Source organism: Mytilus edulis, chromosome 2 (assembly GCF_963676685.1).
Source record: "Mytilus edulis chromosome 2, xbMytEdul2.2, whole genome shotgun sequence".
NCBI lineage: Eukaryota > Metazoa > Mollusca > Bivalvia > Mytilida > Mytilidae > Mytilus > Mytilus edulis.
The window spans coordinates 81,122,830-81,139,741 of record NC_092345.1 but is presented as its reverse complement, the minus strand read 5'-3'; the positions used below and the strand labels follow the sequence as shown (position 1 = coordinate 81,139,741).

Genomic DNA, 16,912 nt, shown 5'->3' with positions numbered 1-16,912 from the left:
CGATGGGCGATGCTGTAGTATTTGATAGTTTACAGTGGCATTATGTATAGAACGCCATGACTGTCTTATGTTAATGATCAGCATCATATGCAGTGCTCACAACATTATATGCAGTGCTCACAAAATTATATGCAGTGCTCACAACATTATATGCAGTGCTCACAAAATTATATGCAGTGCTCACAACATTATATGCAGTGCTCACAACATTATACGCAGTGGTCCAAACATTATATACAGTGTTCACAACATTATATGAAGTGCTCACGACATTATATGAAGTGCTCACAGCATTATATGAAGTGCTCACAACATTATACGTTTTTTGTTGATGAAGGTGATGATCGGTGATGGTGATGATGAGATGATAGTGGTTCAGATTCGGTAAACTTCGGGGTTTTTTTTAGCGGAAAATTACCGAATCAATAATTGATAATGCCCAGCAAACAAATTTAAACAGTTATTACAGTCATGCTATCATTAAGGCAGTATACAATATTTAAAACTGATTGAAATAAGGAAATTAAGAAGTATGATCAATTTACCACAAATTTATTCCACACCAGGGCAATTTAAACCTATTTTGAATATCATTTTCTTTTCATCATATTCACAACTTAATATGTATATACTTTAAGTGTTTAATACATTGCTGCGCCGAACGCAGCTGGATACGACCGCAGAGTCAAACCCAAAACCGTTGGGACAAAAATGGACACACTATTCACGTTTCATACAGGTCTGAATTTGAAATGTAATTAGATATTTAACACATAATAGGTTTCTGACACAGAATAACTGTATTAAAAAAACATAAAATTGATTATATAATTTGAATTTATACTTATTTTTTTGGTTTTGCACTTCGCTGTTGCGAATTGCCCCACCCCCTCCAAAAAAAATACCCCCTTTTTAGTTGATTTTGTGCAAAACACTATGCTGTTGCATATTGACCACAACCCGAAAAAGAAAAGGAAAATGTATCCCCCACTTTTTTTGCAAAAACAAAATATATGAAGACATTTTCTTTTTAATTTCTGAAATCTGATATGAGAAAAAAATTTCTTTACACATAATTTTAAAGCAGTGTAAGGGAGGTAATCAAACATGTTGTCGACGACGACGTGATAGCAATATACGACATTTTTTTTAAATTTTTTTTTGCAGTCGTATTAAAACATATAGATTTATACACATATATCATTGTGCATTTCTGATCATTTAACTCTAAATAAATATCTTCAGACTACTCGGGACTGCAATTAAGATATGTTATGACCTAGTTTTTATTTCAAGGAGAACCAAATATGTCAGAAGTATATTGTGCATTGCATTTTTAAATTTATTTCTTTATTAATGTTGGTCAGCGATGTTATTCGAAATGGAATTTTACTTAAACATTTACGATTTTCAATCTTATTTTAAAAAGGCATGGCACAGCAATGTTTAGTGCAAAATAACTAGTTTGTGAATTTAAATCCTTTTAAGTATATATTTCGGACTATGCTATACATAAAAGTCAATCAGTTTCGACAAGTTTCCTATTTTTACCCCGTGAGAGATCCATATACAGGGGAAAGAAGCCCCACAGAAACAATCAAGATCCATCATCAAAAGTCACTTTCCAGATAACGAAAAACATTCAGATATGAAATTTTCAACCTCTTACATTGATCCTAACATGGGATATGGAAAAAAAATTGTGAGCAAAAATAACAGAAATCCCCAGACTATAGACAAGCTTGTATGTGAGAAGAATTAGAACGCCAATAACAACAACGAGAAGAATTCACAGTAAAATAATACTAGTAGTTCTTCGTTGATATAATAAGATTACAACAAGTGTGGACACAGATGAGTGTGGATAGTATGTTTGGATGTTTGACAGTGTCTTAAGACAAAAGGAGTTCCATGTTTTCCTATATGGTGTTATTAACTGTGTTGCACGATGACAACCAATCTGAGCATTAGGAGTGTTATTTATTTATTTTTTTTTTATGTTAAAGACGGGCATGGAGGAGACTGTAATTGCATTAGTTACCAAATGATTATGATGGAATATGTTCTAAATCTTTGATTTTGGATACATTTTGTAGCTAGGAGAGCAACACATAATAGGTTCATTTTTTCACATGTTTTTATCTAAATGGGAGATGATATCTAGATTTGAGAACATGATATAAGGAGCCTGTTATTCAGTGGTTGTCGTTTGTTTATGTGTTGCATATTAGTTTTTCGTTTATTTTTTTAACATAAATAAGGCCATTAGTTTTCTCATTTGAATTGTTTTACATTGTCATTTCGGGGCCTGTTATAGCTGATTATGCGGTATTGGCTTTGCTCATTGTTGATGGCCATACGATGACCTGTAGTTGTTAATTTTACAAATATATATTGACATAATAATGAGTAACGTTTTTTTTTGTTCTTCTGTAACAAAAATTTTGTGTGGACCTTCAATAAAATCAAAGAAGTGCTCAGTAACAAATAGCATTCCTCTTTTATGTGTTGTTGCTATCATCTGGACCTTAACACGAATTTTAATCTTTTTTCAACGTCCATTGTTATCAAAGAAGTGCTATCTAAAATATATCATTCTTCTATGACTTGTAGTTGATTAGATTTTGTATCTTAATGTTTCTTTACCAGAATTAATTTAGGTCAGGAGGACTCTTTTTTCATGGACAATCGTTACCATCCAACACTAGTTAATCATTCTTTTTTACTCACAGTTTGTTTCAATCTTTACCTAAATGCAAAACTTAGATGCACGATTTTTTTTATTAGTTGTTAGTGGCTTTGAACTAGCTGTCATTAATTGCGTGTACTCTCAGATCAGTTCTAAGTGTCTTTTTGTTGTTGGGATATACAAGTACCCGGCCACGTCCACTCTGTTTTTTGTTAGATGTATTTATATTTGTATCCATCTGATGAGTTAAGCCTTTTTCAACTGATTTTCATAGTTCGTTCTTATGTTGTTCTGTTCTGTCCAGGTTAGAGGGAGGGTTGGGATCCCGCTAACATGTTAAAACCCGCCACATTCTGTATATATGTGTCTGTCCCAAGTCAGGAGGAGCCTGTATTTCAGTGGTTGTCGTTTGTGAATGTGTTACATGTTCGTTTTTCGTTCGTTTGTTTGTACATAAATTAGCGGTTAGTTGTCTCGTTTGGAATGTTTTACGTTTATCATTTCGGGGCCTTCTATAGGCTGACTATGTCGTATGGGTTTTGCTCATTGTTGAAGGCCGTACTGTGGCCTATAGTTGTTAATTTCTGTGTCATTTGGTCTCTTGTGGAAAGTTGTTTCATTGGCAAGCATACCACTTTTTTTCATATACTAATCTTGCAGACTGACGAACAAACGTAGTAAACGTTTTATTCACCCCCACAAACTCAGTTTTCATAAGAGATGATAACTATAAATTAAAATGTTAAACTGGGTCTTGAAAGGGTAAATTTTTCTTATGAAAGTTTATATCTATATATATGTATTTCTTACGAGGAACATAACTAGTAAATGAACTTCCAATAAATTAATAAAATTATATTTGTCCAACTGCAGACAATAGCAGGCGTTATTTTTTTTTTCTGATATAGTTTTCAATCGAATTGCCTTGATAACATGACTTCAACAACTGTTTCAATTTGTTTGCGGAGCACTATCAATTATCACTGTATTCGGTAATTTCCGATTTAAAAAAAAAACGAAGTTTACCGAATCTGAACCATTACAATCTCATCATACATCAAACATCATCATCACCATCACCGATCATCACCTTCATCAACAAAAAACGTATAATGTTGTGAGCACTTCATATAATGTCGTGAGCACTTCATATAATGTTGTGACCACTGCATATAATGTTTGGACCACAGCGTACAATGTTGTGAACACTTCATATAATGTTGTGAGCACTGCATATAATTTTGTGAGCACTGCATATAATGCTGATCACTAGCATAAGGCAGTCATGGCGTTCCATAATTATGTACCAAATTCATTACCATCGAATTGACACTTTATTTAATTTATATCATACTATTATTATTATTATTATTATTAACTAGAATCATAAAGGTTCTATGGGAACAATACAGAATGTTTGAAATTGCAATAAAGTATCAGAATTTCGTGCGTATTTATAACTAGACTAAAGTATCGAACTAATTAACCAAGGAGATGACTTTCAACGAATACGATCGTCACGCGACCATCTCTACACCCATTTCGCCAACTAAAGATAAAATTAAAGGTTGCACGTATACGGACTAAAATAAGGCCAAACTATTCGGTTGGCATACAGATTCTGTAGTTCCATATCGAAAACACTGTACATAGTTGACAATTCGTCCAAGAACATGGCATGTTATTGTCACATCTCAGTATGGCATGAATACCATAAACCACGCACAATCAAATCATTCGATTTCCGACAACTAACAGAGGACTTTTATATGCAGAATTTTACATACATCTACCAAATAAACTCATCATAGATAGCAGGATCAACATTTTATATTTACGCCAGACGCGCGTTTCATCTGAAAAAGACTCATCAGTGACGCTCTAATAAAAAAAATGTTTATTAAATAGAGTACAAAGTTGAAGAGCATTGAGTACCAAAAATTCCTAAAAGTTTTGCCAAATACAGCTAAGGTAATCTATTCCTGAGGTAGAAAAGCCTTAGTTTTTCAAAAATTCAAAGTTTTGTTAACAGTTAATTTATATTTATGGCTATATCAATCAAAAATTCAAAGTTTTGTTAACAGTTAATTTATATTTATGGCTATATCAATCAATAGTACCACTCAATACAGATACAACAACACCGTACCGCTATCATACAGAAATGTAACCACTAGAACTGTTAAGGTAGATCATAAGTAAATCTTTTTTGAGACAGAATTTTCTTATACTTAGCCAGAATGAAGATTTTAATATGCTCTTTTCAAAAATATAATAAAAAGTAGGGGTCACCGTGCTATTTTTCAAGCTATGAGTCGTTGAAAATTGCCTAAATTTGGTTAGATTGTTAATGGAAAAACACAATTGTGTGCATAAAAAATAATCTATGAGATAGAATTTTGAAATAAATTGTGAAAAGATAGGTTTTGTAATATGTTTTAAGAAAATAAAAAGAAAAAATGGTGTCACCGAATTTGTTTTCTTGCTACAAGTAAAAAGAAAAAAATTCCCTATCTGTCCAGTATAAATTTTTTACTAAAAGAGTTATCTTCCCTGAAATGGCTCATTTGAAAAAAATGATTTAAAAAGCAAAATAAAATGATATTTGTTTAATTATTTTGAATTATACAATAAATTGCCAAGTTTTCTTTATATTATTAAACAGTCTAACCATCAAATTGCAAATCTGTCTCCAAATTTGCAGATTTAGGCAAATAACTAGACCGGTTTTTTACTGTGATTGTACAATCCAAGATGGCGGTATACCATGAATCTACCTTAAGCTATCGTCATCCTTTACTCACAATCCACCAATCGTTATCCTCTGAAATATAACTTCCACATCAGATTCACAATTATTTAGACCTTACAATCAAACCATATTCGACGATGCAATCCTCTGTTATCTCACATCTTCATAACACCGTACTTTACGGAGTCACCTTCAGCACACATCTGAAAAATGCTATCCCATGTGATCTTACCATCTGAACAGATCTTCATAACACCATTCTTTGCGAAATAACATTTAAAATATATCTGTATTGCCCTTATAAGAAGTTAGTGACTTTTCATACCCCCGCTTTAAAAAAAATTGGAGGAATACTGTTTTACCTTTGTCTGTCCGTCAGTCCATCCATATGTCAGACCATCCATTCATCCATCCGTCAGTTAGTCCGTTCGTCCCATGAATATTTTTCGTCGCATCTTTCTCAGGTACTACATCATAAGGATTTCTGAAATTGGGTACAGCGTTTAAATAAATCAGCTATACCGTGTACGTCTTCAGATTCATCACTCAAGAACTTCCAGTATTCCGAACACTTGTATTATTTTACACATGATAGCCAAGTTGAAAATTTTCGTCACATTTTTCTCAGGAACTACAATACAAGGATTTCAGAAATTTGGTTTTGGGGTTTATATAAGTCAGCTATATTGTGTGATACGTTTTCAGATTCATCACCTAACAACTTCCTGTTGACCAAAATATTTTGGCGGGATATCATAAGTGAGCAGTAGCTCGCAGTTTACCTTCATTTATTTATCTATTGTATCCTTTTTCAGTGGTAACTTGTAATCAACCAAAATGTGACCCAAGGAAAGATAACGTAAACAGAAAGTGTCAAAAGCCCTGTGCTCTAGAGGCCTGCAAAAGCAAAAGAAAAGACTGCTTATGTGATGGAGATTGTGGGTTAAGTTGTATAAATAAAAGTATGTCACAGTTCAATATATATATATTTGATGTTGTACATTCTACCACCTTTCATTCAAACAATTAAAAACATGAGTGTGAACCAAGGACAGTTTTGATCTAACGACTCAAATAACACACAAATACACACACATTTAAAAGTGAACATTCATTCTTAAATAAGAAAATGACAAGAGTGAACGTGAAACTGAGTAGCTCATTCCCGAATTTGATATCGAGCTTTTCACTCATTATACATCCATGCGTTTGATGTTACTTTCGAGATAAAATAAAGAAATAAGTTTTTCTTCCTTTTGAATTATACTGTGCATCATTCAATCCTTTACCTTTGCCAATAACAGATTTGAGCTTTTCAATTAAAACATTAAAAACTTTAGAGTCAAGTGAGGACAGATTGAGAATGCTTGTTTAGACTTCTCATGGTTGACAAGGTTTTTGGAGCGGACAGTGCTATTCAATGTGAAATAGTGTGTTCTTATTTTAAAGGAATTATAAAAAAAAAAAACTATTGAGAGTGACGGACCATAAAACCGAATCACATATTTTTTCATTGCACTTTATAGATATGAAATGCGAACCAATAGGTTCTATTCAGTACGGAGAAGTTACTGTACTGCCATATAATAAGTTCGCTGCTATAGCAAGATATCAATGCCACGAAGGATATGAAATACATGGAAAACATCAGAGAGTTAGGGTATGTCAAGGAGATGGACAATGGAGCTTATCTCCCCCTGAATGTAGAATCAACATTAATCAGTCTATTCAAGGTATGTGAAATAATCAAGTAAAGATTAACATGATAATTCCTGAAATATAACTATATAGTATACATGTAGGGATTTATTTAAAATAAATGCTTGTTTAAGAAAACAGAGCTCAAAATTTGTTAAAATAAAAATACAACAACCACTGAGGACAAAAGTACAATGAACGTTTAGAGCAACATGTTTAGAGAAACGATTTTTTGAAATAGAGGTGGAGGATCGATTTTATTTTTGAAAAACAGATTTTGATTCAAAGGTTTGCCTTAGCATATCGATAACAACATTTATTTTCGGAACACTTGTCTATTTCCTTCACCTGAAAAATATTTCTATTTTTTATTATTTTTTATAGCAAAAGCAGAATGTGGAAAGCCTCCTGTTGTCAGTCATGCTCACCATGATGGAGAAATCTATCAAACAACTTTTGATATTGGAAGCATGTTACAATATACATGTGACACAGGAAACACAGGCAATACGAACGACATAAGTAGAGCGTGGTGTGTCGGTGCAGGCATTTGGGTTGGTCCTAAGATGACATGTAGTAGTAAGTTTGTCTTGACACATTTTTTGGTAAAAACTACGTGATCTATTTAAAATTCTATTATTATTTATTTATTTTTCTATGTGTGAAAGGTTTATAAAATGACCATTACACTTTTTTAAATCTTACCGAAATGTGTTTTTTTTTTTAAATCATTACTTACTGTAGTTTTGTCTGTCAAAACTAACAAAATAACAAATTTTGACATAAGAATGTTAAGAATTGAAGGGGCACAAGCTGTCAAATTCATGGTCACCGATTTGACTCAAATTTTCATATTTTTTTTATAACAATGTAAAACATTTATTCAAACTATCAAAAGTGTAAAATAAACAGTTTACAGAGTATAGGGTCAATAATATGTAGTTTCGTTTCGTGTGTATTTTAGTCTAGACTCCATCTAATTAAATATCGAGCTGACCTCAAATGACCGTATAAGCGATGTAAACATAAATATGCTAATGATTATATATAAATAGATTGAGCAAACACGTGCTTTTGAATTTTTATAGGTCTGTTTAATTTTATTTTATAGATTTAAAATATATGTTTCTCGTCGTTTTTACATGTAGATTTTTATTGGATCGAATCAGTCATCAAATGATTTACCTATGTTTCACTTTCAATGTTGACATTCCTTTCCTTTAAATAAACAGTACACGTACAAAGCATGCGGTGTCCATCTCCAGTTAAGGGGTTAAATTGAAGTTCATATGAATACGGATTTAATGAGATCGACTTATTCACTTGCAAGTAAATAAGTCATTATCAATATCATTTAGCTTAATTTGACAAAATTGAACCATTTTGGCTGCTAAAAGCGAATTGTTATTTCACTATTTCACTTTTATTATTGATTGAACAAAAACAAATCATACTTTAAATGTGTATGCATCTCGTAGCTAGTGCCCCTTTAAATCATAAAACTTACATAACAAACAAATAGTCGCCAAATTCAATGCCGAATCCATAAGTTTCAATTTAGTATGAGCGCAACTTTTCTCCCAATGATATAATTTGAAATTACTCTCCAATATAAATTTTATATAATGGAAAATTTAAGTTGCAATGATCAACACATAACAATGGAAACTAAGCCATGACAACAAGATTAATTTCTGTCTTTGAAGAAAACCATTAGTATCCTAAATCATTTATGAAGTAGCTTTTATGGATGATTCACTGATTTCATCACATCTTTTTTGTAACTAATGCTTCATCATATCTCTCACTCATTATATTTTAATGCAATATTCTTCGATAATGCATATGATCGTACAGATAATGACACGTTTTGATATAATGAAACAGTTGTTTAATATTTTAATGCCATAAATTTGATAGATTTTCGTTTACATGTGATGAATAAATTAAATATTAATCGTTGATTAAATCGGTAGTATCAGACTGATACATCACTTTTGAATGTGGCAGAATTGATAAAATACAATTATCAAGGTAAATCTGAAGTTATATTTTGCACCTGTTAATGTGAGTTATTAAATAACTAACAATAATTAATGAAAGTACTTCTGATTGTTCAAGCGAGATTACTTCTTGGCAAGGGTGTTGCGTGTTCGGTTTGTTACCTTTTGCGCGGTACATTACAAATTATGGTTACAACATATAATGTTTGTAAATAAAGACAACAGTAGTATACCGCTGTTCGAAAGTCATAAATTGATTGAGACAAAAACAAATCCGGGTTACAAACTAAAACCGAGGGAAACACATACACTATAAGAGGAAAATAACAAAACAACAGAAACACAGAATTGAACAAATATCAAACGACAATGCAACACAAACAGAAACGAACTATCATTGTCATTACAAAAGTGAGAGGGTTAGCGCTATAGAACCAGGTTTAATCCACCATTTTCTACATTTGAAAATGCCTGTACCAAGTCAGGAATATGACAGTTCTTGTCCATTCGTTTTTGATGCGTTTTGTTATTTGATTTTGCCATGTGATTATGGACTTTCCCTATTGATCTTCCTCTAAGTTCAGTATTTTTGTGATTTTACTTTCAGATACCAAATGTCATTTTCCTGACTTGGTACAGGACATTTAAAGAAAAAATGGTGGGTTTAACCTGGTTTTGTGGCTAAGCAAACATCGCACTTAACGATATGTTGTCATACTACCACATCTTGATGTTTCTCCCTTCAATTTATAATTAGAATACCCCCAGAAAATGCTAATATTCTTTATCACTACGTTTACTTCGATAAAATCTTTATGAAATAGATTTTTTTCCAAATAAAAATATACTGTATACTACGAATTGACCTTTTACCTGTCTTTTCACCATAATAAAAAGGGTTGTTAAATGAATTTCAACAAGATAACTGTACTGAATTGTAGAACGAACTCTGCACTGAGGTTAAGAACAAAAAGAGTCGTTAAAAGAATTTCAACCGAATTCAATAAATTGTTGACGTTGAAATGGGGTTTAGATTTAAAAGTTTAATCTTTGAATACATATCACAAGTCCTTATGCAGATATACAAACACGGATGTCGAAATCGCATGTAGGTGGGCCGATATACTAGTCTCCTGCTTCCAAAGTCACTTTCGCAAAAAAAGTGTTATGGAAGCAAAATTATATAGAACTGGCAATAATGTCATTAATGTGACGTGTGAAGCTATGTTAGAATCAACTAGTAAAGTAATTACGACCGTATGATTGTCGTTTTATGATGACTTCAGACGTCTGTTTGATGTAAGTTTTTAATTAGAAACACACATTCTTGTTACCACGATTTCGTGTTGACTGAGATATGAGATGTTATACCGAGGTAAGAACTAATTAGTGAAAGGACATCATCTTTATATCAAAAATGGAAAAAAAACGGATTTTGCTAAAAAAAATCTTGTATCACTAAACAATCTTATTTAGGCAAATTTTTGTTGATTAAAAATCAGAATTTCGAGATGTCCACATTGGTGCATTTGTTTTGGGAATATTTATGATACTTGAAAAAGCAGCATTTCTCTGAAAAATTGTTATATGCGTTTACCATTACGTAATCAATGCTGTTAATCTGGAAGATGCATGCAATCTGTTAATTCAAAATAGTGGAAACATTGCTGAAAAAGTTAACCGGTTGTGATGAATTTCTTTAGCAATCCACTTCCTAATATTTTTGCCCTTCTTGATTGCGTTTTTTGACTCAAGTAAGGATGTTGTGGGCTAACATCATTATCTAATTGTACTTCATATTGGAAACATTATTATAAAAGGGAGGATTATTCTCAATGTGTCAAATTTAAATGTTCGAAAAAAGATCCTATTTATAACGTAGCACTTTTGTATAAACTCGCGTGTCTTCTTTCGTGAAATAACATATATATATATATATATATATAGAAAGATGTAGTATGAGTTCAAATGAGATAACTCTCCATCAATGTCACAATTTGTAAAAGTAAACCATTATAGGTCAAGGTACTTTGCTCACACCGAACAGCAAGCTATAAAGGGCCCCAAAAAATTACTAATGTAAAACCATTTAAATGGGAAAACCAACGATCTAATCTTTATAAAAAACGAGAAACGAGAAATTCCTGTATACTGGTGCATTATTGAAATGTAAAATCAGAAAAATTCTTAACTCCGAGGAAAAGGACAGTTCCTTATCAAATGACAAAATATAAAGCTCAAATACATCAAACGAATGGATAACAACTGTCATATTCCTGACTTGGTACATGTATTTTCTTATGAAGAAAATGGTGGATTGAACCTGGTTTTAAAGGTAGTTAAACCTCTCACTTGTATTACAGTCGCATCAAATTCCTTCATATTGACAACGATGCGTGAAAAAAACAAACAGACACAATAGGTAAAAATATCAAAAATATTACACTTCCATATTTCTATCAGGTCCAGGATGCCCTAGACCTAGATCGATTGATAATGGAAGAGTAAAAGAACCATTCAAAAATAGCTTTGGAAACGAGATGGAATACGAGTGCAATGAAGGGTATTTCTTGACAGGAAGGAGAATGAGGACATGTTTAGCCAATGGTACATGGGATGGGCAGGAACCAAGTTGTGAAACTGGTATGTATTGATAAATGTTAAGTTTTTGATCCTCATAGTGGGAGATATTATGGACATAATTGTGCAAATCGTGATACAAGCATGAAATTTGGTATAAAGGTTAACTAAATGATACTTATAAAAAATCCGCTGCTGGCCAGAAAAAATAATCATTTTTTCAAGATGGCCACCACACATTTTGAAAATGGCGTCATAACAAATTAGCCAATATTTGTTAATCCTTTGACAGGTGTGTTATATGTAAAAATCGATTGTTAGATTTGATAAAAAGAAAATGACAGTTCATAAATAACGACTAGACAATACATTAATGAAACCTAAGGTGACTTCCGGTTTCAAAATATCGGCTAACGAGTCAAAAATTTCGATTTTTTTTTACTTTCAATCAATTTTACAAGTGATTTTAATCCTTCAAAGATGTGTTACGTATAATTCAATGTAAGATATGATAAAACGTTAAAAACAGCTCCTTAGTACGACAAAACAACACATAACTGAAGAAAAAAAGTGGTTTCCGGTTCCAAATTAGATGCAAATACGTAAAAAATATTTTAATAATTTTCATCAACTTAACAAGTAATAACACAAGCATGAAATACAAGCATGAAATTTGGTATACAGGTGGACTAAATGATAATTAAAAGAAATCAGGTGCTGGCCATCAAAAATTTCTATTTTTTCAAGATGGCCACCGATCATTTTGCAAATGGCGTCATATCCAGTTGTAAATCTTTGAAAGTTGTGTTATAGGTATAATCCAATGTAAGGTTTTATTTAGCGTAAATTGCTAAAGTACGGAAAAACAACACATAAATGACAAAAAAGAGTAATTTCCGGTTTCAAAATGGCGGCAAAATTTTTGAAAATGTATTTTTTTTATAATTTTCATCAACTTAACAAGTGATATCACATTCTTTGTTAAGATTAAATGCCTAGTTTTGTTAGAAAGACAGGTTCGTTATCTTAAAATTATCGGACAGTAGCCAATAACAAAACTCGTACAAGGAAGGACAGAACGGTAGCATTTACAGTCACCAACACAACTGGATTTTTCGCCTCCTCATTTCAAAAGTTCCCGACAGGGAATGCAACTTTAACGGTAGCCGAAGAAGTCCTCGATTTATTTCTTTCATCCAACCCCAGTGTTCATGAATTGGTACATAAATCAGGCTGAGCCCAAACTTATCCTCCTTGATACGCTGCTCTTTGGATGTGCTCGGAAAAAAAACTCTTGTAGGCGGAACTACATCACAATGCCGATGCTTCCTGGGTAAAAATTTACATCGTGCCTCGTTAACAGCAAATAGTGATGTTGTTCTGTCATACATGATGCAAACAAATGCTTCTTTTATGTCCTTGTATGTGTCTTTATACTTCAGCAAAGAAATAAGTACTTCCCTTACATGTTGAAATACTTCCTATGTCATCCATACTGACTTTTCCCTTAGTGTCACATGCACTGAATGTATGAATGAAAGGAAGAGTAGCTACACGAGGACCAGACGCATTTGATATATCACGTACAGGAAGCTACCAAAAGTCTTCATTCCTGCCAAAACCTATTCACAGTTTGTTCCACCATATTTTTGGAGTGCTGCAATTCTTAATACTATTACATCTGTGTCGGTGCTACCTTAAATTACCGTCCTACAACAATTTTCATAATCAGGCCGAAAATGGACAAACACTCGTATATCTGCTTCTCCATGCTTACAAGGGGTAGCTGGAAAGTATCCTTAGTAGTCTCTTCAGAAGCATTTCTGTCGGCAAGACACTTGAAAAAAATTTCGTTTCGTTGTCATCTTCATAGAGAAAACTACTCCAGAACCCAACTTTTGTCTTCTCACATCTAGCCTTTCAATGATTCATTTAGTAAATCTAACACAATATCTACTCTTGAATACTTATCGATGCAAGATTTTATTTAAGGCCGTATAACACAATTGCAAAAACATCCAATATTGATTCCCTACAAGGTGGCCTGGAATTAACCTGGAATTAACCATTGCTGCTCTATCAACGATAAATGCGTCAGAATTTGGATCTGCAAATTACAAAATGTTTCAAGTTTATCCATTTGCACCGATTTAATACCACTGAAAAACGGAGGAGCAGTTTGTCTTTATGAATTAAGAAATATTCCAAATCAATTTGTCCACTGCCACAAAAAATAAAAGTATAGAAAAGATATCTAAGAGCTTTAGCTTTGTTTTTTACAAAAACGTTTACAGTTTTATTTTACCGACATAATAGGAGTTGTTCTTTTTAATCTGGTTATAAGAAACCGGTTCTCCTTCGTTTTGTATTTGCTTCAAACGATCTTCAAATTAATTGCTCTTTTTAAAGAAACCCTTGTGTGTTCATTAAGTCGTTCATCTATTATAGAATGCCTCAAACCACTAGATCTTGCAAATTTATCTGAAAGTCTACTGACTTCTGGTCTAGCTACCATCAATACGTCTAAATGAGGTCTTCGGTTAAACCTATGACAACACATCGCCCTTTACAATTGCATTATTCTGTTTTTGTCTGATCAATTGTTTTATTTGAAAAATATTTTCTGGTCTTACGTACAGTAAAATTGTCATTTTCAAAATCAATTGCCACCTGTGGGTGACTTAAGAGAAGGGAAGCCATATCTCGGAGAAGGTCGGTCGCGATCGAGAATATGTTACACAATCAAGACCTAAATGAATACCGTATCATGCTTTATATGGACTGTTTGTACAAAATCTGATTAATGAAATAAGCATACTACCAAATTCACAAGAAGTTCTTATTTAATAATTGAACGCCAGGAATTGAACTGTGGTAGAGATGACTATATTTTCTTACGCCAGTCTATCAAATCATTGAACATCACAGAGTCATGACATGATTATAATTTCTGTGTTTAGCTTTCTTAAGCCGATTTATACCTTTCAAGCTAAAACACATAGAGTTATCTGATGCGCGTGTCTAGTCCTAGGTACATTTGAACATACATACAAGAATATGCATTTCTAGGTGTTGCAATAATGGTTTTAGTGAGGATACATGACACATGTGTCCATCTACCTTCACGTAATAGATCACCCAGAATTTTATAACAAGTCATTTCAATGTGAAATCCACCTCACATGAGCTAAACTTATCTTCTCTGTACAAATCAGGCAGTTCCCACTGAATATCCATTACCAAAAGTGGCTGATCTGCCGTTACTATTGATGTTTGTCTCGTTTTAACCACATTTTCCGTCTTATCTATCAAATACCTGATCATTGCAACTGAATTGGCTTGTTTTTAAACAGTGGCATCATAGATTTTACACTTACTTGCTTTTTAGAGAAATGAGATGAACTACGATTTATACCAGTTTGCCCTGGTAGTGCATACAAATCACTCATAATGTCTATAAATAGTTTGCGCATGCGCAAAATTGTTAAATCATGTGTGTCATAACCTTGGAAAATGTTATCAAACCAAATCATAATATCATTGAAAATCCCAAATCACTTATTTTATAGTAAATAGTTAAAATATTTTTTAATGAATTTTGTTACATTTTCGCGCATGCGCAAACCCTGTATGTGTCAAATACTCATGTATAGTGAATTATTCACATGTAAAGAAGGTAGCTACCAAACCTGACAGCTGTTTTTCACCAAAAGAAGGTAAACGAAAAGTTTCCAGAAAAAATTAGTATTTTCAAACTGAAAAAACAGCCATTTTAGAAAACGGCGGTGGCCATTTTGAAAAAATGTTTTTTTTTAATGGCCAGCAGTTGTTTCTTTAAAAGTATATAATAACGATGCTTTGTGGTAATTTTCATGCTTGTATCATCATTTGCACAATTCCCTCGATTTTGCCTGCTAATATCTTCCACTGAATGCTCTTCAACATTTTACATGTTTTTGGATTTCTAATTATTTTTATCTGAGTGTCACTGGTGAGTCTTGTGTAGATGAAACGCACTCCTGGCATATCAAATTATAGGCCTGGTACAGGTGATAACTATTTTCACTCCTGTTGCGATGCCACTGCCGATGGACGTTTCGTCCCCGATAGTATCACCAGCCCAGTAGTCCACACTTCGGTGTTGACAATGAATATCAATCATATGGTCATTTTTATAAATGAACTGTTTGAAAAAGTATGAATTATTAGAAATACTTAGAAACTTTTATCTCAGGCATAGATAACCTAAGCCGTATTTGCACAACTTTTTGGATTTTTCGGTCCTCAATGCTCATCAACTTAGTTCTTGTCTTTGCTTTTTAATAATTATCAAATTATAATCCTGGTACCTTTAATAATTATTAAAAGATCTGATCAGACTGATAAAGCGAAAATGAAAACTAAACCTGATATATATGATGAGTGTATTTCTTCAAAGTTCCAATATTTTAAGGTATATAAGACCGAGTGACAATCAGGATGATACTGATGTTGAAAAACAAATCATACATGACATCAAACGTGTGCTGTCTGGCCAAGAAGTCAAGGCCAAATGTCTAATCAGGAAAACGAAACGAAAATAATCAGTACTTGCTTTGGAATAATGTCCTTATACCCATTCGTCAGTGTGATTGTGCCCCCAACTGATCCTCGAAATATCTTAGGTGCCATAATTCTATTAAAACTATTTTTCGTATTTTGTAAATAAGATTTATTGTGTGGTCATTGATTAAAAATTCTTCAGTGTGTGTCAATGCTTTTTTTAGTATAATAAACTGCATGCTATGAATTATTGTACAAGTGAATTTAAATTTTAGTCTTATTATGATTTGTACACGCATTTTTTTTGTACAAAGTCAAAAATACAAAAGGCTAACTTGTACAAGATGTAAATTTTTACAAATTATAATTTGTATAGGGTTTTTGTACAAGTTATAAGTTTTTACACATACCTTGTACCAAGGAATAAACGTTAATCTTCTAAAATGTATCAGTTTAATGTCCTTAGTTCAAGTTTATATACTCCAACATAACATCTGGTGCTATTCTTCTTGTCCTCAAACTGGAAATAATGACACTTGAATTGTTTAAATTCGAATTTTATTTTTCTTTCTTCTTTAACCAAAATCATACCCATACACGATCTTTTTGTTTTTTTATAATGTTTTTGAAATCAATGGTCAGTATTAG

The 16,912-nt window shown here is 32.6% G+C and overlaps 1 protein-coding gene across 1 annotated transcript in view; it reads left to right on the top strand.

Moving 5' to 3' along the window:
* LOC139513100 (protein lev-9-like) overlaps positions 1 to 16,912 on the top strand; it is a 55,209-nt gene that overhangs the window by 25,111 nt on the left and 13,186 nt on the right. Inside the window, exons 2-5 of the mRNA XM_071301276.1 lie at positions 6,257 to 6,403; positions 6,968 to 7,174; positions 7,524 to 7,718; positions 11,606 to 11,785. Of these exons, the coding sequence (XP_071157377.1) occupies positions 6,257 to 6,403; positions 6,968 to 7,174; positions 7,524 to 7,718; positions 11,606 to 11,785 (729 nt within the window). The remainder of the gene's footprint in view (positions 1 to 6,256; positions 6,404 to 6,967; positions 7,175 to 7,523; positions 7,719 to 11,605; positions 11,786 to 16,912) is intronic.